Here is a 25,079-nt window from a genome sequence, read left to right as displayed (position 1 = left end):
CCTGAGAGAAAAGGTAGCTTCGACTAGATGCTGTGTACAGGTTGCTGGCTCGGACTCAGGTAGAAGTGGTGAAGGACAGGGCCATAGTTAATGCCATTGTCACCATTAATTCAGCAGGTTAGAGGGGGTGAGGCTCACACTGTTCTCGGTCGAATTAACCCTTCCATGCATCTAGAAACCATCTATGGTCACATTCGCCATAACCCCGAGAGAGGACAAACTATTTACTGTATGACAAATTATTACTACTACCATTATTCTTAACACAAATTTCAAAGACAAAATCTCAAAGAGAATAACAACACACTGTTGAAACCAAATTGGCTTATACTCCCTTATTACATTGGCGACCTCACCGCAGAGGGGCACTTCATTTAATGTAACAGCCCAGCTAACAAAAAACGTTCCCACAACTTTGGAGAACATTCCCTTAAGAGTCTCAGCAGACCATTAATTAATGTTTTCATAGGAATGTTCCCGTATGTGAACTTAAGATATGTTCTAGACATGCTTCATGGGAATGTTGTAAGAACATTCAATCAATCAAATTTATTTAGAAAGCCCTTTTTACATCAGCCAATGTCACAAAGTGCTGTACAGAAACCCAGCCTAAAACCCCAAACAGCCAGACCTCTTCTGGCTGTGCCAGGTGGAGATTATAACAGAACATGGCCAAGATGTTCATAGATGACCAGCAGAGTCAGATAATAATAATCACAGTGGTTGTCGAGAGTGCAACAGGTCAGCACCTCAGGAGTAAATGTCAGTTGGCTTTTCATAGCCGATCATTCAGAGTTAGAGACAGCAGGTGCAGTAGAGAGAGAGAGTCCAAAACAGCAGGTCCGGGACAAGGTAGCCCGTGCAGTGAACAGGTCTGGGTTCCATAGCCGCAGGCAGAACAGTCGAAACTGGAGCAGCAGCATGACAGGGTGGACTGGGGACAGCAAGGAGTCATCAGGCCAGGTAGTCCTGAGGCATGGGCTCAGGTCCTCTGAGAGAAGAGAGAGAGAATTAGAGGGAGCATACTTAAATTCACACAGGACACCGGATAAGACATGAGAAATACTCCAGATATAACAGACTGACCCTAGCCCCCCGACACATAAACTATTGCAGCATAAATACTGGAGGCTGAGACAGGAGGGGTCGGGAGACACTGTGGTCCTGTCCGACGATACCCCTGGACAGCGCCAAACAGGCAGGATATAACCCCACCCACTTTGCCATGGCACAGCCCCCACACCACTAGAGGGATATCTTCAACCATCAACCTACTGCCCTGAGATAAGGCCGAGTACAGCCCACGAAGACCTTCCCCACGGCACAAACCCGATGGGGGCGCCAACCCGGACAGGAAGATCACGTCAGTGAATCAACCCACTCAAGTGACGCACCCCTCCCAGGGACGGCATGGAAGAGCACCAGTAAGCCAGTGACTCAGCCCCCGTAATATGTTTAGAGGCAGAGAATCCCAGTGGAGGGATGGGAACCGGCCAGGCAGAGGCAGCAAGGGCGGTTCGTCGCTCCAGTGCCTTTCCGTTCACCTTCACACCCCTGGGCCAGACTACACTCAATCATAGGACCCACTGAAGAGATGAGTCATCAATAAAGACTTAAAGGTCGAGACGGAGTCTGCGTCTCTCACATGGGTAGACAGACCATTCCATAAAAATGTAGCTCTGTAGGAGAAAGCCCTGCCTCCAGCAGTTTGCTTAGAAATTCTAGGGACAGTAAAGAGGCCTGCGTCTTGTGACCGTTGCGTACCTGTAGGTATGTACGGCAGGACCAAATCGGAAAGATAGGTAGGAACAAGCCCATCTTATGCTTTGTAGGTTAGCAGTAAAACCTTAAAATCAGCCCTAGCCTTAACAGAAAGCCAGTGTAGAGAGGCTAGCACTGGAGTAATATGATAACATTTTTGGTTCTAGTCAAGATTCTAGCAGCCGTATTTAGCACTAACTGAAGTTTATTTAGTGCTTTATCTGGGTAGCCATAAAGTAGAGCATTACAGTAGTCTAATCTAGAAGTGACAAAAGCATAGATTAATTTTTCTGCATTTTTGGACGGAAAGTTTCTGATTTTTGGAATGTTACAAAGATGAAAAAAAGCTGTCCTTGAAATATACTTGATTAGTTCATCAAAAGAGAGATCAGGGTTCATAGTAACGCCAAGGTTTTATTTGAGAAGACTGTACAACCATCAAGATTAATTGTCAGATCCAACAGAAGATCTCTTTGTTTCTTGGGACCTAGAACTAACATCTCTGTTTTGTCAGAGTTTAAAAGTAAACAATTTGCCGCCATCCACTTCTTTATGTCTGAAACACAGGCTTCCAGGGAGGGCAATTTTGGGGCTTCACCATGTTTCATTGAAATGTACAGCTGAGTATCGTCAGCATAGCAGTGGAAGTTAACATTATGTTTCCGAATGACATCACCAAGAGATAAAATATATAGTGAAAACAATAGTGGTCCTAAAACGGAACCTTGAGGAACACCGAAATTTACAGTCGATTTCTCAGAAGACAAACCATCCACAGAGACAAACTGATATCTTTCCGACAGATAAGATATAAACCAGGCCAGAACTTGTCCATGTAGACCAATTTGGATTTCCAATCTCTCCAAAAGACTGTGGTGATCGATGGTATCAAAAGCAGCACTAAGGTTTAGGAGCACGAGGACAGATGGGGAGCTTTGGTCTGATGCCATTAAAAGGTCATTTACCACCTTCACGAGTGCGTTTCTTATACATTGTTTGTCTTCAGGAAGGCAGTGAGTTGATACACAATTGTTCTTGCAACATTCCCATGAAACGTGTCTAGAACATTAATATCTTATGTTCTGAGAACATGGCAACCATGTTCTGTGTATGTTTGGTGGGATGTTGATGGAATATTCTCCTAACCGACAGAAAACTGGACACATGAATGTTCTTGCAACGTTCTCATGAAACGTGTCTAGAACATTAACATTGTATATTTTTAGAATGTGGTAACCAGGTTCTGGGTATATTCTGTTTGACTATAAGGGAATGTTATAACTAACGCCAAAACATGCTAAAAAGTTTCTCTGAAGGTTTATGCCAACATAGATAGAATGTTCCCTTAACTAACAGAAAACTGGACACAAACATTAGGGGAACATTACATGTAACATTACAAAAACATCCTCTCTCTATAATTGTTTGCTGGAAGGCTTTTAAAGTTCAATATTCTTGCACAATTTCTATATCATAGGGAAGCAAAATGTACTCTATTTGTGTAACAACTCACAAACTGTTGTGCTTGTAGACTCGAAAGGAAAGTAAAACAGGTAAGTGCACGTCTTTCCATCTTGACAATACATAAGTGAATAATCTCCATCATTAGATAAAACCATGGTCTCAGGTCAGTGACGTCACTCAACAACGCATATAGCCAAGACTGAGCTAACATTATCAGCCCTGTAAGGCTTAGAGAAAATGGTCAAACTAGGACATGTGGGTGGGGGTATGCTATGTGCCCTATAGCCTTACTACTTGTGCCAAGGATAGTTCATTCTTTGGCCAGATAGGACCCAGGGACCAGTCCTGAAATGCCGTTTCTCTCCACAGTCCACCAGCCATCCATATCTTGTTCAATGACCACAACCGTCTCTCCTGCAAACATGGACAGCTCGTCCTCACCCTAGAAATGGACAAGGCTAGGTTAGGCAAGTTGTGGTTCAAATGTTACATAAACGTGAATCCACTCATTCTTAGTGTTGGCCTATATGTTGAATGCAGCATATAGAGTGTCAGAGTATTCTGACCTGAGCAGCATAGTCATACAGAGCCTGGTACTCCTCTCTGCTTTCTGAGATGGTTGGCTGCACTTGCTGAAATCCAGGAATGGAGGCGTACACTCCATCTGATGTGTTGGCTAAGGATTACACAGAGGCAAGCAGATTAATCCGTTTTTTGGTCAAGCCACTGGCAGTTTGAAACCTCATTACTACCTCTATTAACTGAACTGAAAGAGTAAGCCCATGTGATGTCGTGTCAGACCCTGCTTAATATTGCTGAAACAGATAGTTTTATGCGAAGGGACAGTCACCCTTAGCGGCGGTGGCAGAAAGCCGACGTTTCTGTTTTTCAGGGATATGGTATTTTTAACCTAACTTCCGTTTCCCCTGAAAAACAGAAGTGGGAACTCCCCTCAGGCATCTTTCTAGGCCTGCTACGTTAGGTTAAGGGACAGTTGACCTGCAATCAGATGGATGTTTGTGCCCCCTGGTCGTCAAGTAAATAGATTGAAAACCTGCATGATAAAGTTATGGGCTACTACTGTTTCCAAATTATGAGTGGAACAAGACTTTCCCCTTTTAGATAAACACAATGCATTGTTAAGAGGGAACATAGAAAAAAACATACATCACAATCATCTTCGTCTCTGTTTTTACCTGATAAGTAACAATGTAATGAGAGTGGAAAAACATTATATCCCTGATCCTGTCCACAAAATGGTTTCTATTGACAGTCCTACACACAATGAAAAGTACCACAATTACTGTATTTACACTGAACAAAAATATAAACATAACAACATGCAACAATGTCAAAGATTTTACTGAGTTACAGTTCATATAAGGAAATCAGTCCATTGAAATAGATTCATTAGGCCCTACCTTATGGATTTCACATTACTGGGAATACAGATATGCATCTGTTGGTCACATATGCCTTAAAAGAATGGTAAGGGCGTGGATTAGAAAACCAGTCAGTATCTGGTGTGAACACCATTTGCCTCATGCAGCGCAACACTACTCCTTCGCATAGAGTTGATCAGGCTGTTGATTGTGGCCTGGGGCCTTGTCCCACTCCTCTTCAATGGCTGTGCGAAGTTGCTGGATATTGGCGGAACTGGAACACACTGCCGTACATGTCGATCCAGAGCATCCCAAACATGCTCAATGGGTGACATGATTGGTGAGTATGCAAGCCATGGAAGAACTGGGACATTTTCAGCTTCCAGGAATTGTGTACAGATCCTTGCATTAACATGCTGAAACATGAGGTGATGGCGGCGGATGAATGGCATGACAATATGCCTCAGGATCTTGTCCGGTATATCTCTGCATTCAAATTGCCATTGATAAAATGCAATTGTGTTCATTGTCCGTAGCTTAAGCCTGCCCATACCATGACCACATGGACACCATAGGGCACTCTGTTCACAACGTTGACATCAGCAAACTGCTCGTCCACAGACGCCATACACGTTCTCTGCCATCTGCCTGATACAGTTGAAACCGGGATTCATCCGTGAAGAGCACAATTATCCAGCGTGCCAGTGGCCATCGAAGGTGAGCATTTGCCCACTGAAGTCGGTTACGATACCGAACTGCAGTTAAGTCAAGGCCCTGGTGAGGATGACGAGCACGCAGATAAGCTTCCCTGAGATGGTTTCTGACAGTTTGTGCAGAAATTCTTCGGTTGTGCAAACCCACAGTTTCATCAGCTGTCTGAGTGGCTGGTCTCAGATGATCCCGCAGTTGAAGAAGCCAGATGTGTAGGTCCTGGGTTGGCGTGGTTACACATGGTCTGCAGTTGTGATGCTGGTTGGGTGCCAAATTCTCCAAAACATCGTTGGAGGTGGCTTATGGTAGAAAAATTAACATTAAACTTTCTGGGAACAGCTCTGGTGGACATTCCTGCAGTCAGCATGCCAAATTGCACACTCCCTCAAAACTTGAGACATCTATGGCATTGTGTTGTGTGACAAAACAGCACAATATAAAGTGACCTTTTATTTTACCCAGCACAAGGTGCACCTGTGTAATGATCATGCTGTTTAATCAGCTTTTTGATATGCCGCACCTGTCAAGTGTATGGATTATCTTGGCAAAGGAGAAATGCTCACTGACAGGGATGTAAACTAATTTGTGCGAAGTAAAGTGAAAAAAGCTTTTTGTGCATATGGAACATTTCTGGGATCTTTTATTTCAGCTCATGAAACATGGGACCAACATTTCACATGTTACATTTATATTTTTGTTCAGTGTTGTTACAGTCATTTTAGCAGCATACATACCAGTAGGTGGTGCTAGTGGCTGTGAACTGTCATTGACGTTTGTTTTAGAGCCAGTCGATGAGTTCCCTTGCAGAAGGTTTGAAAACCTAAAAGTAATTAAACAGAACTTGTTTTGTTTCACATTGTAAAGATGTTGTTTTGCTGGTTACATTATTTCAAATATGCATTCTTGTAGTGCAACATAATAAATAAAAAAATGTCTCTAACCTCTTCATAACTCCTCCTACAAAGCAGGCACTGCCATTGCTGTCTGTCGAGGGCTCTCTCTCATAATAGTTCTCAAACACAATGGGAGCTGGGAAGAAACCACAGGCATTCAGCAAAGCAAACTCACCAAAGGCCTAAGTAAAATGGGTATCACAGAAAGGTGGGTGCACTGCAAAGTGCAAACACAGGGGGAACATGTGGCCACATACAGTGCCTTGCAAAAGTATTCAGACCCCTTGGATTTCTTCACATTTGATTGCGTTACAAAGTGGGATTAAAATGGATTTAATTGTACTTTTTTGTCAACAATCTACACAAAACAGTCTTTTTATATATTTGAAAATAAAAAATTCATGACTAAAATAGTCATTGCATAAGTATTCAGCCCCTTTATTTAGGCAAGCCTAAATGAGTTCAGAATTTCACATTTGGCTCAGCAGATCACAAAATAAGTTACATGGGGATCTATTTTCAGATGGCGTTAAGGCGACACGAGGGTCAAACGCATGTTAGTTTGCAATTTTGTCATGTAAAAACTGTCACACTGGCATTTTCCAGCTCTAACTCCAGGTTTGGCAATTTACCTGTCTTATATCAACTCGCTTGCACTCAGTTAAGCACAGACAAAATCCTAGAGGAAAACCTGCTTCATACGAGAGACTGGAAGAGGAATTCCCCTTTCAGCAGGCCAATAACCTACAACACAAGGCCAAATCTACACTGGAGTTGCTTACAAAGAAGACAGTGAATGTTCCTGAGTGGCCAATTTATAGTTTTGACTTAAATTTACTTGAAAATATATGGCAAGTTTTGAAAATTGCTCTATAGCCATGATCCCCAACATCTTGACAGAGCTTGAAGAATTTTGAAAAGAATAATGGGCAAATATTGCACAATCCAGGTGTGCAAAACTCTTATAGACTTATCCAACAAGCCTCACAACTGTAATCGATGCCAAAGGTGTATATAATGTGTATTGACTCTTATACTTATGCAATGACTATATTTTAGTTATGTTTTCATTATTATTGCGCATATATATATATATATATTATTTTAAATTTTATTTTTAAATGTATTATTCCACTTTATTCTTCTATTCTTCCACATTACAGCGTATTTTGTGTAGATTGTTAACAATTTTTAAAAAAATTAAATCAATTTTAATTTCACATTGTAACAAAATAAAATGTGAAGAATCCAAGGTGTCTGAATACACACTCTATTCTCATCAATATTTGAATAAGTTGACATTTAAAAAGTTCAGAGATAATATTGAAATGTTCAGACCTGGAACATATTCATGTACACAAACCAGGAAACTGGACAGGTGGTGTACTGTACTTACCTGGTGGACTTGAGCCAGTGCTTTTCATCTCAACAAAGCAGTCATTGTCTGCCGTGATGTCACACAGTTCTAGAGTTTTCCTCACTTCTTCATAACACTGAAAGTATATTTTGGGCACTGCTTAAACACATTAAATTGGTTTTCTTTGTTAATTACTAATCAGCTCTACAGCCCAGTTATAATCTAGTAGTTATTTAAGCTACTATATGGTACAGTCCATTCAAATTCTGTATAATTGTCTTACATATTGGATTACAGTACAACATGGTAAGGGAAGACAAACTTCACCAACCTCATCATCTTTGACACATTGCATTGAGAATTGGTTACAGTGGACCCAGATGGCATTCCTCAGGATGTTGATACGATCTCCCTCCTGCTGCTGAAAGACCTGCAAACCAAATTTCCATTGTATGATTCATCTGTATTGGATGGACATCCACTTTTTACAACAATCTGTGAACCAGCAGCTAGTCTGATAGCAAATATTTACGTCATTTAAGAAATGTTTGTCTCATCGTACTGTTCAATCCAACTTGAATTATTTCCTAGGACTAACATCAGAATATGGCTTATGTACCTCACAAGTACTCTCGTGTGTAGTTTCCCATTCTTGACGAATCTTGTCTAGCTGATCAATATTTGACATGTATTGTTTTTCTGCAAACAAAGAAAAGGTGGTACTCAGATAATACACAGTCCTTTATGTTTCTCTCATCTCACCTTTTATTCATTTTTTATATTACAAAACATACACATACAAACGACAGTATACAGAGACACACAAACATCAACGACATCACACCTGCCCAGACCCACCTGCTCCCTCATGCCCTCCATCTCCAGCGCCCGCATCACTCTCCGCCCCATGGCCGAAAACTGCACCATTTTGTTTTTCACTCAGTCACCCACACACTTTCAACATTTAGATAATAAAACATTTTGACCTTTCCATTGTGTTGATGGAGGATTGGTTGATTTCCAGTTTAAGTATACACATTTTTTTCAAGATGATTGGCAAGAAAAGTATCGTCCAACCCATCGGGTTTCTCACTGCATCCTCATATGCCATGTCTTTAAATGTTTGCAGACAGACGGAATGAAAGTAATTTCACCACATTGTAATATTTCTGACTGCCAACTGTATAACTCCACCCAGAACCTTTGGACTTCATAGCTTTCTACACCTGCATTGCTAGCTGTTTGGGGTTTAGGCTGGGTTTCTGTACAGCACTTTGAGCTGACATAAGAAGGGCTTAATAAATACATTTGATTTGATTCCTAGAAAACAAGGATTTTTGAGTCATTGTTAGTTTTACATTTAAGACATGATTGCCGTTGTGCTATAGAATTTTGTCTCACGTAATAAATTCTAAACATTAATTTATACTGGATTAACCCTACATCTTTGTTAACTGTAATTTAATTAGTTATGTGCCAACATTCCCTCCATCTTGTGCCAATACCAGTTATTTTGAAGTCTTGGTTCCAATAGTTTATATTTTTTTCTAAGAGATTGTCAGTTGTACATGTTTCCTTTAATGACTCCTATGCCGGAAGAATTTTTGAAGGTTCAGTGGAGGGAACAATATCTATGGCCTTTCGAAATATCATCTGCACATTAGAAGCCAATTCCAAGATTACTTGATGAAATAGGAACTGACGTCGTTGCACAACAGTTCATTTCTGCTAAATCTCAGCAATATGGTGATGAAAGGGAAGCAAAACCAAGCTGTCAAATCATGCTGTGGCTTCTCAGCAATCTTGATTTCGAGGATCTTTAATTAGCCAAGTCATAGACTGCCTTTATTCGTAGTATTTAGATTTTTTTTTAAATAGGAAAAGATAGGAGCTCACTAGCCCGGTATCCCATACCTGCCTCTGCTGCTGCCTCCCTGCACTGCTTAGATTTGTTGTGCACCTGCAAACGAACAGGAATGTTACTGTGACTGGCAGGAAACCATTGCATAAATGTCAGTACTAAAGAGTATGGAAATGATCTTCCAATTACATAATTGGAAATCCTTTAGTACGTCTTTAAAGAGGAAATGATAGAAATTCTGTTCTATTTCAACACTCAGTTGAAGAGGAAAGTTGCAGTAATCTTCATGAACAAGGGTTTTACTTAATGCCCCACACAGCAACAGTGCAGAATGCGTGTTTCCATTCACTCTATGATGAAAGTCCAACATCCTTTGCAATACACATCCTTTGTAATTATTCAAACAACTCAAAACATGTACAGACTGAACATACAGTAGTTGTCGGTCAATCTTACACAAGTACTCAGAGGGAGTACTAATTTCATACAACTTAATTGTCTATTTCGAAGCCTTGTTCCCATTGTCAGGTAAGTAGATGTGTTGTCCAGTGTGGATGGGAAGAGTAAAATGATTTACCCTCTCAGCCTGCTTGGGTGTGGTGGTAGCGACACTGATCATCCTCTCAGCAACATGCTCGGCCTCATCCGCCTCTCTGCACCTCTGGTCATAAGTTCTCTTAGACTGGGAGGGAAAGGACACAGAAAGGGAACGTGTTGTCTGGTTTACAATACTACACAATGTACATACCTCCAATTATTAGATACTGACAGCTATTATTATTATTTGAAACTTTACAGGAAGTTGATGCATGATGAGGAACAAAGTACAATTGAGAGCGAGAGATGCATGTGTAAGCAGAGAGACTAAGATAAAACAAACAAAGCAGGATTTGCTAAGCCGAGAGTTACGATGTTTCAGAGGCGCTCCCTCGGCTTGCCACAGAATTCATACATCCACTACATGACCTATCTGGACACCTGCTCGTCGAACATCTCATTCCATTCTGGGAAGGCTCGCAGTCTGCGTTTCCAATTCATCCCAAATGTGTTTGATGGAGTGGAGGTCAGGGTTCTATGCAAGCCAGTCAAGTTCTTCCACACCGATCTTGACAAACCATTTCTGTATGGCCTTCGCTTTGTGCACAGGGGCATTGTCATGCTGAAACAGTAAAGGGCCTTACCCAAACTGTTGCCACAAAGTTGGAAGCACAGAATTGTATAGAATGTCATTGTATGCTGTAACATTAAGATTTCCCATCACTGGAACTAAGGGGCCTAGTCCGAACCATGAAAAACAGCCCCAGATCATTATTCCTCCTCCACCAAACTTTAGAATTGGCACTATGGTAGTGTTGTCCTGGCATCTGCCAAACCCAGATTAGTCCGTCGGACTGCCAGATGGTGAAGCGTGATTCATCACTCCAGAGAACGAGTTTCCACTGCTCCAGAATCCAATGGCGGCGAGCTTCACACCACTCCAGCCGACACTTGGCATTGCGCATGGTGATCTTAGGCTTGTGTGTGGCTGCTCGGCCATAGAAACCCATTTCATGAAGCTCCAGACGAACAGTTTTTGTGCTGACGTTGCATCCAGAGGCAGTTTGGAACTCGGTAGTGATTGTTGCAATCGAGGACAGACAATTTTTAAAGCAATATGCACTTCAGCACTTGGCGGTCCGGTTCTGTGAGCTTGTGTGGCCTACCACTTTGCGGCTGAGTTTCTGTTGCTCCTAGACGTTTCCACTTCACAATAACAGCACTTACAGTTGACTGGGACAGCTCTAGCAGGGCAGAAATTTGACGAATTGACTTGTTGGAAAGGAGGCATCCTATGACGATGCCACGTTGAAAGTCACTGAGTGCTTCAGTAAGGCCATTCTACTGACAATGTTTGTCTATGTAGCTGTATGACTGTGTGCTCAATTGTATACACCAGTCAGCAATGGGTGTGGCTGAAATAGTCAAATCCACTAATTTGTCCACATACACTATACATCGTAACTCTACAGCATTTCGCTACACTCGCATTAACATCTGCTAACCATGTGTATGTGACAAATAACATTTGATTTGAAGTTGTAAGTTTACATAAACATAGGCTAGAGTCATTAAAACTCGTTTTTCAACCACTCTATAAATTTCTTGTTAACAAACAACAAACAATTGTTTACAGACAGATTATTTCACTTATAATTCACTGTATCACAATTCCAGTGAGTCAGAAGATTACATGCACTAAGTTGACTGTGCCTTTAAACAGCTTGGAAAATTCCAGAAAATGATATCATGGCTTTAGAAGCTTTGTTAGGCTAATTGACATCATTTGAGTCAATTGGAGGTGTACCTGTGGATTAATTTAAGGCCTATCTTCAAACTCAGTGCCTCTTTGCTTGACATCATGGGAAAATCAAAAGAAACCAGCTAAGACCTCATAAGAAAAATTGTAGACCTCCAGAAGTCTGGTTCATCCTTGGGAGCAATTTCCAAACACCTGAAGGTACCACTCTCATCTGTACAAACAATAGTACGCAAGTATAAACACCATGGGACCACACCTGCCGTCATACCGCTCAGGAAGGAGACACGTTCTGTCTCCTAGAGATGAAAGTACTTTGGTGCGAAAAGTGCAAATCAATCCCAGAACAACAGCAAAGGACCTTGTGAAGATGCTGGAGGACACAGGTACAAAAGTATCTATTTCCATAGTAAAACGAGTCCCATATAGACATAACCTGAAAGGCCGTTCAGCAAGGAAGAAGCCACTGCTCCAAAACCGCCATAAAAAAGCCTGACTACGGTTTGCAACTGCACATGGGGACAAAGATCGTACTTTTTGGAGAAATGTCCTCTGGTCTGATGAAACAAAAATAGATCGGTTTGGCCATAATGGCCATCCTTATGTTTGGAGAAAAAACGGGGAGGCTTACAAGCCAAAGAACACCATCCCAACCATGAAGCACGGGGGTGGCAGCATCATGTTGTGGGGGTGCTTTGCTGCAGGAGGGACTGGTGCACTTCACAAAATAGATGGCATCATGAGGTAGGAAAATTATGTGGATATATTGAAGCAGCATCTCAAGGCATCAGTCAGGAAGTTAAAGCTTGGTCGCAAACGGGTCTTCTAAATGGACAATGACCCTAAGCATACTTCCAAAGTTGTGGCAAAATGGCTAAGGACAACAAAACAAAGCCCTGACCTCAATACATAGAAGATTTGTGGGAAGAACTGAGGAAACGTGTGCGAGCAAGGAGGCCTTCAAACCTGACTCAGTTACACCAGCTCTGTCAGGAGGAATGGGCCAAAATTCACCCAACTATTGTGGGACGCTTGTAGAAGGCTACCTGAAATGTTTGACCCAAGTTAAACAATTTAAAGGCAATGCTACCAAATACTAATTGAGTGTATGTAAACTTCTGACCCACTGGGAATGTGATGAAAGAAATAAAAGCTGAAATAAATCATTCTCTCTACTATTATTCTGACATTTCACATTCTTCAAATAAAGTGGTGATCCTAACTGACCTATTTTTACTAGGATTGAATGTCAGGAATTTTGAAAAACTGAGTTTAAATGTATTTGGCTAAGGTGTATGTGAACTTCCGACTTCAACTGTATATACAAAAGTATCTCCAGTACATATTGTGCACTCACATTTACACTGACGCGTGTTATACCTCTACACTCTTTCCACAGCTCGTCTTTCTCTTCCACCCTCTCTCACAATGCTTATGACTTTGATGGCCCTCCTCGTTTCCATTTTTATCTGTATGCGCTTGGTGGTGTGCCTTATATGTTTTGTGTATATAACCAATCTACCAAAACCTTAAGGTTTTCTTGAACCATACTAACCAAAGGTTCTTTGTAAGTAAAGCTAAAATAACCCTGACACATTGAGCCCTACCTACCACAGACAAACATAACTATAAGGTTCAGGGTTTGACGTCACACAAATAAGCATACAGATAAAGAAATGAAGATGGTTTTTGGTAGGAACTGTGCTCACCTCCATTGTTTTCTTGTGTAAAGACACCTTTATCTTCTGAACCTTGTCCATGATGCCTTCAAACTGAGACAGAGGAAAGTATACTGTGACTGATGCACAAATTGCTGATCAATTACAGATCAATAGTGGATGTCTGTCCTTTATCATGGAAAACAGCAAATGGTTATGAACATTTGATATCAAAGTATATGAATTAATTGTACAACATATGTAGATATTCACCACTATGAGCTAACAATAGATTGTCTTTAGACATGCAAAGTTCCAAGAATATGACCTGAGATACTAACTTACAGAAATCTATGTACTGTATCTCACTACAGTGTTTAGGTGGGGAGATTCACATTAGGTGGGACAACTCAAACCGTCCAGTGATTTTGGACACATTATAGGGTGATTATAGTAGCCACATTACTTCACTGTCTGTCAGATAGAAGTAAAAATTCCTGTGCAATTTCGTCATGTGGGTGAATACTATAAAGGTCAAAACAAAACCTTTTTTCTCTGCTCTTTCTGTCGCTCCCTGAACTGTTCCATCCTCTTGACCTCTTCCTTTAACACCCCAGACAGTTGTATGTGTAGGTTCCCAATGTCCTCAATTTCTACAAAACATGAGATTTGACAACATTACAAATCTGGGATGAAGTAGAGTGCCGCTGACAGATGTTGCAACTGCATAGCTAACAGGTGGACAAGTGAAGTTGTGTTCTACTTACGGACTTTGAGTTGGTCAAGGGAAGCTTTCAAAGTGCTGTGAAAAGAAGATAACTGTGAGAATGTGCAGATACATTCATTTCACACACACACCTCTCTCTCTTTCCACCAAAAAGTAAGGCATTTAGTTTCCATGAATCCTGAGAGCAGAGCCACTCACTTGATCTCACAGAGACCCCCTGCCTTGCGTGCAATCATCACCAACTCTTTGCCATATCTCTCTTCAGCAGATGCCCTACCCAATGGAAACACAATACTTCTTAATTTATAATTGTGGCGTAATATAATTTCATACACAATGTAGGAAACGCTTTGCTGACAACAATTACCTCATCTTCAAGAGCTCCTCCATATCTTTGCACATCCGTCGACCCTCACAGAGTCTCTGGATGAGAGCCTCATATCCCACATTACTGATGAAATCCACTCCCTACAACCATACATAATCATACCATTATTTTAGCAACCTCAAATAAACAAATATGTTTTAATATAAAGGTCCAAAGAAAGTCATTTTCAAAAAATAGATGCAACAAAGCAACTATTAATCTTTCAGCCACAGCCTTTATTGACACTTATCCAGCTTTGTGGTGTTTGGCAAAACAAAATGATTTCATGGATGCTGTGTACATAATAGTACTGAATGCCAGTGCAGGTGAAAGTCATAAACATGTTATATGATACATCACCTTCAGTGGGGATGTTGCTGGGCCCACACTGTATCACTCATACCTTACAGTACATACCACCCAGTTACCACAGGAAAACAACCATAAACGGTAGTTGGTCATCACGTACTTAGCAGTATCAGAAATGATTCCACTGTCAACCACCGTATGTATCAACAGCAAACAATTGAATGTGTTCTGTTAGCTGAACTTTGGCTTAAGCATGATTGTATACTATGTGAAGTCCAAAATAAATAAATAGATGTAGAATACAGAATGCCAAATACTGGTATTTGTATTACACAATATCAAACATAATTCAATGCCAAAAATATTTAATACAAAGTAATAAGAAAACATGTACAATAAAGTGAATGAATTTCATGTGTTCATTTTCATTTGCAAAGGTTAGAAGGGGATTATGGTACTGAGCCTGTAATGCAAATCAACCCAGAAGTTGTCTGTGGCTTTGTAGTTCTGACAATGCATCACAGTCAGAAGATAGAAAACAGAAAGTGTGGGGAGCCTGGCCTGTTCACGGTTGGGTTCGTTTCAAAGGAAGCTCAGCAGGAAAGGCTTATCACACTTACCGACCCGCTGAAAAGAGCAATCCAGCTAAGAGAATGAGCTACAACCAAGTTGTGTAGAACATTTGTCAGCGACTATTTTACAAAAATGGGGCCTAGTTATTTCGATAAATTACATAATACACCAGTACATTTATTATTCCACACACTGAAGAGCAAGTTTCCACAAAAATAATTACTAATACATTTCTTAAACATAGCATCTGAAAAAAAGTTTTTTGTCAAGAAACTGGCTGAGTCCATAAAACAAACACATTTGTAAACTACAATCTGAGAGCCAATGAGAAATACTATGGTTAATTTAGTAAAGTACTGCCCCTGAAGCGGGTATAATGTCTTAGGTGTTATGTCATCACAAAAACATAACGGCAGGTAGCCTAGTGGTTAAGAGCGTTGGGCAAGTAACCGAAAGATCGCTGATTTAGATCCCTGAGCTGACAAGGTAAAAATCTGTTGATGTGCCTTTGAGAAAGGTAGTTAACACACTTTTCCCTGGGAGGTCGTCATTGTAAATAAGAATTTGTTCTTAACTGACTTGCCTAGTTAAATAAAGGTTACATTTAAAAAATAATAACCAAAAAATTGCCTCTGTGCAGTGCATTTCTAAAAATAACCTTAACCTATCTTAACCATAGAGATCATATGGATTGAGCATCAAAGTAGTTAGTCAGTATGTTAAAGTAACTCACCCAAAATACATCTTTGAATTGTAAAGTCATCTCAGCAATAGACCAAATATAATATACTCTGCGTGTGGATTCAGTAAAGAAAGCACTGATGGTTGTCAAAGCCAGTGAAGATGTACATACAGGAAACCCCCAGCTGGAACACAGGGCTTGGTTCACTAGTTTGACACAAATGAGGAAGTGTTTTGGTGTGGTGTCAGCTACCACATACAGCCTGCATCTAAGGTAACATTTAAGTTGGTTGTTATTTGATAGATACTGTAAGTACATGCTTTTGGACATCTTTCTAAATGTTTTCTATAAATGATCATTCCAGCAACCCATCCTGCTCTAAAGTACATAAACAGACATTATAAAGCAGGAAAGCGAACTCAGAATTTACAAACCATTCTGTCTATCATAGTACGTTGAGAAAAACAAACAGCATTCCTCTGCTTACCATTAGTTCGAACATCTCCAATAAATTCACTTAGACTGATGAGCTCATCTTTAGCTGTGTCATATTCACTCAACACATTTTCATGGGCAAAAACCTAAAAGAAAAATGAACAGCAAAATATTAACCGCATCAAACGTTTCATTCTGCATCCTTGCTCATCTAAATAGTCTACCATTATCGTAGCAACCTCAAATAAACAAATATGTTTTAATATAAAAGGTCCAAAGAAAGTCATTTTCAGAAATGATTCCACTGTCAACCACCTTATGTATCAACAGCAAACACTTGAATGTGTTCTGTTAGCTGAACTTTGGCTTATGCATGATTGTGTACTATGTGAAGTCCAAAATAAATAAATAAAAGAAAAAGTGAACAGCAAAATATTAACCGCACCAAACATAAAATTCTGCATCCTTGCTCATCTAAATATACACGCAAACGTAAACGTAAAGCTTGTTCTGTGTAGAAATGTCTCACAGTCATGTGATCCACTTCAGATGGGTATGTAAATGTGAGAAACTTGGTTAGGTTAAGGCCTGGTGTGCCATCCATCTCAGCAAAGTGGATGTGGAGCTAAAAAGGAAAAGATTGATAAGTACTGTGAGGTGTAGAGCATGTGCAATCCATATGTTGTCAACAATAAAATACAGGCTAACTGGTTAACTAAGGTGATCATACAAGTCTGAGAACTCTTCCCCTGGATCCTCCAGAACAGCATTCTCATCAATATTACTCACTCATTCAAGGAATATTCTTCCCAGGACACAACAACGTTGTTGGTGTCAAATTCAGGGAAGTGCACATCTGCATCATCCAATGCGTATTTCTTGTAGACATATTGAACCAATAGTGTGATCTCCTCTGTAGGGGCAATCCATTACACATACAGTATCCCTACATTATATCAACTGAGTGAGTTTCTTTGAACAATGACCTTGAAATAAAAAATGAATCGCACAAACGAAATCTCGTAAAACAAATATCTATCTATCTATATATCTATATATATATATATATATATATATACACACACATACACACATGGGGTCATTTAGAAATGTCCTTGTTTTTGAAAGAAAAGCACATTTTTTGTCCATTATTTTTTGTCTCTCAAATTGATCAGAAATACAGTGTACACATTGTTAATGTTGTAAATGACTATTGTCGCTGGAAAAGGCAGATTGTTTATGGAATACCTACATATGCGTACAGAGGCCCATTATCAGCAACCATCACTCTTGTGTTCCAATGGCACGTTGTGTTAGCTAATCTAAGATTATAATTTTAAAAGGCTAATGATCATTAAAAAAAACTTTTGCAATTACGTTAGCACAGCTGAAAACTGTTGTCCTGATTAAAGAAGCAATAAAACTGTCCTTCATTAGACTAGTTGAGTATCTGGAGCATCAGCATTTGTGGGTTCGATTACAGGCTCAAAATGGGAAGAAACAAAGAACTTTCTTCTGAAACTCGTCAGTTTATTCTTGTTCTGAGAAATGAAGGCTATTCCATGCGAGAAATTGCCAAGAAACTGAAGATCTCGTACAATGCTGTGTACTACTCCCGTCACAGAACAGCACAAACTGGCTCTAACCAGAATAGAAAGAGGAGTGGGAGGCCTCGGTGCACAACTGAGCAAGAGGACAAGTACATTAGAGTGTCCAGTTTGAGAAACAGACGCCTCACAAGTTCTCAAATGACAGCTTCATTAAATTGTACTCGCAAAACGTCAACAGTGAAGAGGCGACTCCAGGATGCTGGCCTTCTAGGCAGAGTTCCTCTGTCCAGTGTCTGTGTTATTTTTCCTTTTATTTTTTATTGTTCAGTCTGAGATATGGCTTTTTCTTTGCAACTCTGCCTAGAAGGCCAGCATCCCGGAATAAGAACATGAATAAACTGACGAGTTTCAGGAGAAAGTACTTTGTTTCTGGCCATTTTGAGCCTGTAATCGAACCCACAAATGCTGATGCTCCAGATACTCAACTAGTCTAAAGGACAACAGTTTCCAGCTGTGCTAACATAATTGCAAATGGGTTTTCTAATGATCAATTAGCCTTTTAAAATTATAAACTTGGATTAGCTAACACAATGTGCCATTGGAACACAAGAGTGATGGTTGCTGATAATGGGACTCTGTATGCCTATGTAGATATTCCATAAAAAATATGCCATGTCCAGCTACAATAGTAATTTACAACACTAAATGTGTACACTGTATTTCTGATCAATTTGATGTTATTCTAATGGGCAATACATTCTCTTTTCTTTTTTTACCTGAGTTTAAATGTTTGCCAGAATCTGAATCAATCTTCTTCACGATGTCCATCATTTTTTTCCTTTGCTCAGCTGGACAATAAAAAATAAAAAAATAAAAATCTCTGTCCTAAAACCCAAGTTCTAGAAATGGAGAGATAGTGAATATGACTGAGAGGGGAAAACATTATTAAAAAATGTAAACCTCAGTACGCAGCAGAACAGTGGTTTTCAACCAGGGGTACTGGGACCCCTGGGGGTATTTGTCCAATCCACAGGAGGTACTTCAGAAAACTCACGAGACCATAGGGTTACTGGTAAAATGCACATGAGGGGGTACTTTAGGGGTACTCTAGGCAGAGTAAAATTCAGTTGGTGGTACAGTAACCGAAAAAGTTTGGGTACCACTGCATGTCATGCTCAGTGCTGGTGGACACAATGTTCTTCATGATTGTGGGAGCTCTTTCCAAAGGCACAGTGCATCACAAGCAATACAATGGTTAAAACTGCATATTTCATCTATGAAGAAGGAAAAATGCATAATGTTACAGTAATGTTTGCATCTTTTGTAAGCTTAAAGAAGTATACAGCTTTAGAATGATTATATACTGTAATATGTTGTCTGATTCTACACTACTATGAAAAACTGAAGACTAGCGCCACCTGGTGGTGGACATTGAATAGAGTGAGTTGGGAGTAGGGGCAAAAACAATGCATACAGTAGATACTGTAGCTAGCTATATCAAACACAGGAGGCTAGTGGCACCTTAATTGGTAAGGACAGGCTCGTGGTAAATGTCTGGAGCGGAATGATATCAAATACATCAAACACATGAGCTGTGTTCGAACACCCATACGAATATACTTTATACTACATACTTAATGAGCAAACTACATACTAAACTCAGCAAAAAAAGAAAGCTGAACATAAACTGAACAAGTTCCACAGACATGTGACTAACAGAAATGGAATAATGTGTCCCTGAACAAAGGGGGGAGGGGTCAAAATCAAAAGTAACAGTCAGTATCTGGTGTGGCCACCAGCTGCATTAAATACTGCAGTGCATCTCCTCCTCATGGACTGCGCCAGATTTGCCAGTTCTTGCTGTGAGATGTTACCCCCTCTTCCACCAAGGCACCTGCACGTTCCTGGACATTTCTGGGGGGAATGACACTAGCCCTCCCCTCCGATCCAGCAGGTCGCAGATCCGGGATCTTCACTGGCCATGGCAGAACACTAACATTCCTGTCTTGCAGGAAATCACTCACAGAACAAGCAGTATGGCTTGTGGCATTGTCTTGCTGGAGGGTCATGTCAGGATGAGACTGCAGGAAGGGTACCACATGAGGGAGGAGGATGTCTTCCCTGTAACACACAGCGTTGAGATTGCCTGCAATGACAACAAGCTCATTCCGATGATGCTGTGACACACTGCTCCAGACCATGACGGACCGTCCACCTCCAAAGCGATCCCGCTCGGTGTAACGCTCATTCCTTCGACGATAAACGCGAATCCGACCATCACTCCTGGTGAGACAAAACCGCGACTCGTCAGTGAAGAGCACTTTTACCAGTCCAGCGACGATAGGTTTGTGCCCATAGGCGACATTGTTGCCAGTGATGTCTGGTGAGGACCTGCCTTACAACAGGCCCACAAGCCCTCAGTCCAGCCTCTCTCAGCCTATTGTGAACAGTCTGAGAACTGATGGAGGGATTGTGCGTTCCTGGTGTAACTAGGGCAGTTGTTGTTGCCATCCTGTACCTGTCCCGCAGGTGTGATGTTCAGATGTACCAATCCTGTGCAGGTGTTGTTACACATGGTCTGCCACTGCGAGTACGATCAGCTGTCCGTCCTGTCTCCCTGTAGCGCTGTCTTGGGCGTCTCACAGTACGGACATTGCAATTCATCGCGCTGGCCACATCTGCAGTCCTCATGCCTCCTTGCAGCATGCTTAAAGCATGTTCATATAGATGAGCAGGGACCCTGGGCATCTTTCTGAAGGTGTTTTTCAGAGTCAGTAGAAAGGCCTCTTTAGTGTCCTAAGTTTTCATAACTGTGACCTTAATTGCCTAGCGTCTGTAAGCTGTTAGTGTCTGTATGTTCATTCATTGTTTATGGTTCCTTGAACAAGCATGGGAAACAGTGTTTAACCCCTTTACAATGAAGATCTGTGAAGTTATTTGGATTTTTACAAATTATATTTGAAAGACAGGGTCCTGAAAAGGGACGTTTCTTTTTTTGCTGAGTCTATATGGTAATTTTATTATACTCCAAGCGCAGTGTCCTTTCAGTTGAGTGTACTAGCCTTCTTCTGTCTACCGGAAGTTGATGCTGTTGCTATGCAACTCCTCGCTAGCTCGTGGTAATGTCTGGAGCGGAATGGTATCAAATACATCGAACACATGAGCTGTGTCCGAATACCTATACTAACATACTTTATACTACATAATTAATGAGTATATTCTACATACTATTGGGTAATTTTAGTATAGTGCAAACAAACATTATCCTTTCAGTTGAGTGTGCTAGCGCTTCTTCTGTCTTCTGGAAGTTGATGCTGTTGCTTTGCAACTTCTTGCTAGCATAGTTAACAAATTACTAGGTAGATCTTACGACTTCATTAGCAATGTACATTGACAACGCCCAATGACTATACCACTTAGCTAAGCATGACGTGAATAATTAAGTCAATAAACGTTGGGTAGTTAGTTTGATAGCATATAGTTAATATACTAACAAGTCCGATGTATTCGTAGCCAACTAACGTTAAGTAGCTAGCTAACATACTGGTACAGACAAGCAACTGTAACGGATGTGAAATGGCTAGCTAGTTAGCATTTCAATCGGTTACGTCACGGTCTAAAGTTATACTGTTACACAACTACTGTAATGATATGCTATGTGGTTAGTGTAGCTAACAAATTGTCAGCCAACATTTCAAAAGTCATTACTTTATACCTTTGGATAGCATTTTCTTAACATTTGTCATAATTAGTTAAAGCAATGAATTTGTATCCCCTCTCTTTCGGACTTCAGCTGCATATTTCCCTCCATTTTTCTTCAAATCTGAAAAAGCTGTGAAGCCACGCCCATTTCCGGAAGAATTGCATTATGGGCTCTAAATGCACGGAAATATTCCACCTCTATTTAACTAGGCAAGCCAGTTTAGAACACATTCTTATTTACAATGACTGGCCTACCACGGCTGAACTCTCCCCTAACCCGGACGACGATGGGCCAATTGTGCGCCACCTTTTGGGACTCCCGATCATAGCTGGTTGTGCGATACTGTGCCTTAGACCGCTGTGCCACTCGTATCTACTGCTTGTATACTTCGTATTTTGGCGAATGTAGTAAGAATCCGGGAAATTTGGGCATACTAACTATATCCATACCATGACCAATAAACATACTACATACTCAATTTATGTCACAAGTAGTAAGGTTAGTGCAGTTAGTATGAGTATTTGAATACAGCTATGGTTTCCATGTGGTTGATGCCATTCCATTTGCTCCAGCCATTTATGAGCCATCCTCCCCACAGCAGCCTCCACTGATACCAAAGTTTGGCTGACAGTCATTGAGCCAAAAAACGATGTGCCTACTCTTAATACTGGGATATTGCTTGGCTAGGATGAAAAGGCTCTGAATTTCCATGAAATACGTGATTTGTCAGTCAGACGCGTTAGCTACAGGCGACCGCCTGGCAATCTGTAGGAATAATTATCGTAAACAAACTTTTGCGTGCTCCAGTTCGAACAGTTTGGGTAAATATTTGGGCAATAATGATGAGGATGACAAGACGAGAACATCGACCTGACAATTTTTTGTTTGTTTTTATCCCGCCCATATACTTGGTTGCCATGGTTGAAGGTTAACTCCTACCGGGGTAGCCCGAATAATGAGCTTTGTGATTGGTTTGTACTTCTTCAGTTACCACCAAACCAATTAATGATTGGATATCCTATGTGTCTGTCATAATTGTGATCATACTCCTGTAAAATGCTAGGTTGCTTTTAGCTGTCAGTGGTGTTTTATGTCGTTTCCATCAACACCGAAAACGCGACAAGTGAGATCATTTAAATAAAATAAATTTTACCCCAAGAATTGAATTACATTTACCTCAATGTCAAAAGACAGTCGCCACGATGGACGACGGCGTGGCGCTGGTCAACACCGACTCGGCCCTAGAATTGGACAAGGGCAAGGCGGAGACGGGAGGGAGAGGTCTGGCAGCAACAGCTCTGGATCCTCGCATGGAGGAGGGAAAAGCAGGAATACTCCCATAACCGTTGTCTCGAAGGTAGCTAGCTCTATTTTCAAGTTATACTGTATAATACACCAGCAAAGTAAGACCGCGTTTAGCCAGCCAACAAAAATAAACCTATTTAGCTAAGGGTTTTTAGGCTGGGTTTCTGTGTAAGCACTTTGTGACATCTGCTGATGTAAAAAGGGCTTTAAATACATTTCATTGGTTGATTAATTGATCGCGCGCTAGATAGTTAGCTAACTGGGCTACTAGTGTCGCTATTCTGTAGCGTTCGTTATGTTGTCGCTAACTCCGCTCAGCTGAAACCCACGGCTATTTTTACCTAGCTAGCCAACTAAAGTAGCTAATGGTGTGTTGAGTTGCATGCCCTTTCGATAGGGGTTTGATTCCTTTTGTCCAAAGTAAATCATATTTTCTTGTATCGTTATGTTAACTATACGCTACCGGTTAAACATTTTAGGATCAAGGTTTAAAAAAATATATTTTTTTTAACCATTTTCTACATTGTAGAATAATATTGAAGACATCAAAACTATGAAATAACACATGGAATAATTTAGTAAACAAATCAAAATATGTTTGAGAATCTTCAAATAGCCACCCATTCCCTTTGACAGCTTTGCACACTTTTGGCATTCTCTCAACCAGCTTCACCTGGAATGCTTTTCCTAAAGTCTTGAAGGAGTTCCTACATATGCTGAGCACTTGTTGGCTGCTTTTCCTTCACTGTGGTCCAACTCATCCCAAACCATCTCAATTGGGTTGAGGTTGGGTGATTGTGGAGGCCAGGTCATCTGATGCAGCACTCTCCTTTCTTGGTCAATTAGCCCTTATGAGCCTTATGTTTGTTGGGTCATTGTCCTGTTGAAAAACAAATGATAGTCCCAATAAGTAAAAAAACCCAGATGAGATGGTGTATTGCTGCACAATACTGTGGTAGCCAAGCTGGTTAAGTGTGCCTTGAATTCTAAATAAACCACTGACAGTGTCACCAGCAAAGCACCCCCACACCATAACACCTCCCCCATGCTTTACGGTGGGAAATATACACGTGGAGATCATCCATTCACCCACACCGTGACTCACAAAGACATGGTGGTTGGAACCAAAAATCGTACTTTGTAATTGTACTCCATACCAAAGGACAAATTTCCACCGGTCTAATGTCCATTGCTCGTGTTTTTTGGCACAAGCAAGTCTCTTCTTATTGGTGTCCTTTGGTAGTGGTGTCTTTGCAGTAATTCGACCATGAAGGCCTGATTCACGCAGTCTCCTCTGATCAGTTGACTGTTACTTGAACTCTGAAGCATTTATTTGGGCTGCAATTTCTGCGGTTGGTAACTCTAATGAACTTATCCTCTGCAGCAGAGGTAACTGGGTCTTCCATTCCTGAGGCGGTACTCATGAGAGCCAGTTTCATCAGAGTACTTGATGTTTTTTGTTAACAGCACTTGAAGAAACATTCAAAGTTCTTGAATTTTCCATGTTGACTGACCTTCATGTCTTAAAGTAATGATGGAATGTAATTTCTCTTTGCTTATTTGAGCTGTTCTTGCCATAATATGGACTTGGTCTTTTACCAAATAGGGCTATCTTCTGTATACCGTCCCTACCTTGTCACAACACAACTGATTGGCTCAAACACACGAAGAAGGAAAGAAATTCCACAAATGAACTTTTAACAAACCTGTTAATTGACTACCTCATGAATTGACTACCTCATGAAGCTGGTTGAGAGAATGCCAAAAGTGTGCAAAGCTGTCAAGGCAAAGGGTGTCTATTTGAAGGATCTCAAATGTTTTATATATTTTTATTTTGTTTAACGCTTTTTGGTTTCTACATGATTCCATGTGTTATTTCCTAGTTTTGATGTCTTCACTATTATTCTACAATGTAGAAAATAGTAAAAAATAAAGAAAAACCCTTGAATCAGTAGGTGTTCTAAAACATTTGACCGATAGTGTAGTTGTCACAGAACAATGAGACCGACATTTCACTGGATGTATAAATGTGAAGCATCCGCTTG

At 40.7% G+C, this 25,079-nt stretch overlaps 2 protein-coding genes across 9 annotated transcripts in view; one reads left to right on the top strand and one right to left on the bottom strand.

The window, feature by feature from the left end:
• Positions 1–735: 735 nt before the first annotated feature.
• Positions 736–23,000, bottom strand: LOC112218582 (proline-serine-threonine phosphatase-interacting protein 1). Of its 5 annotated transcripts, XM_024379488.2 has the most exons (20): positions 22,906–23,000; positions 18,803–18,874; positions 17,006–17,101; positions 16,529–16,622; positions 16,093–16,247; positions 14,478–14,578; positions 14,309–14,383; positions 14,151–14,185; positions 13,930–14,036; positions 13,435–13,497; positions 10,007–10,111; positions 9,483–9,528; positions 8,188–8,267; positions 7,900–7,998; positions 7,608–7,704; positions 6,260–6,347; positions 6,053–6,138; positions 3,792–3,901; positions 3,517–3,667; positions 736–991 (listed from the first exon to the last, which is right to left on the bottom strand). In XM_024379488.2, the coding sequence occupies exons 3-19, from the start codon at positions 17,078–17,080 to the stop codon at positions 3,536–3,538; spliced, it is 1,548 nt and encodes a 515-aa protein (XP_024235256.1). In that variant the 5' UTR covers positions 17,081–17,101; positions 18,803–18,874; positions 22,906–23,000; the 3' UTR covers positions 736–991; positions 3,517–3,535. The 5 variants fall into 5 exon arrangements, with proteins under 5 accessions (XP_024235256.1, XP_024235255.1, XP_024235258.1 ...); XM_024379487.2 differs by lacking the exon at positions 736–991 and having other exon boundaries at positions 3,023–3,667; XM_024379490.2 differs by lacking the exons at positions 736–991; positions 16,093–16,247 and having other exon boundaries at positions 3,023–3,667.
• scaper (S-phase cyclin A-associated protein in the ER) overlaps positions 22,760–25,079 on the top strand; it is a 122,733-nt gene continuing 120,413 nt past the window's right edge. For 3 of the 4 annotated variants that reach the window (XM_042301541.1, XM_042301540.1, XM_042301538.1), the window contains exon 1: positions 22,760–23,086. In XM_042301541.1, coding sequence (XP_042157475.1) covers positions 22,910–23,086 — 177 coding nt within the window. In that variant the 5' untranslated portion in view covers positions 22,760–22,909. The remainder of the gene's footprint in view (positions 23,087–25,079) is intronic. The other variant, XM_024379486.2, reaches the window with a different exon arrangement.

Source organism: Oncorhynchus tshawytscha, linkage group LG19 (assembly GCF_018296145.1).
Source record: "Oncorhynchus tshawytscha isolate Ot180627B linkage group LG19, Otsh_v2.0, whole genome shotgun sequence".
Classification (NCBI taxonomy): domain Eukaryota; kingdom Metazoa; phylum Chordata; class Actinopteri; order Salmoniformes; family Salmonidae; genus Oncorhynchus; species Oncorhynchus tshawytscha.
This window is presented reverse-complemented; position numbering and strand designations above follow the sequence as displayed.

Bases quoted from the DNA above. Each gene is read 5' to 3' on its own strand.
- LOC112218582 (XM_024379488.2), bottom strand. From the start codon at position 17,080: ATGGATGGCACACCAGGCCTTAACCTAACCAAGTTTCTCACATTTACA. The intron at 14,186-14,308 runs GTGAGTGGCTCT...TTCTTTTCACAG, and splicing joins GGGGGTCTCTGTGAGATCAA to CACTTTGAAAGCTTCCCTTG. The intron at 13,498-13,929 runs GTTTTGTTTTGA...CCTCTGTCTCAG, and splicing joins AGAAAGAGCAGAGAAAAAAG to TTTGAAGGCATCATGGACAA.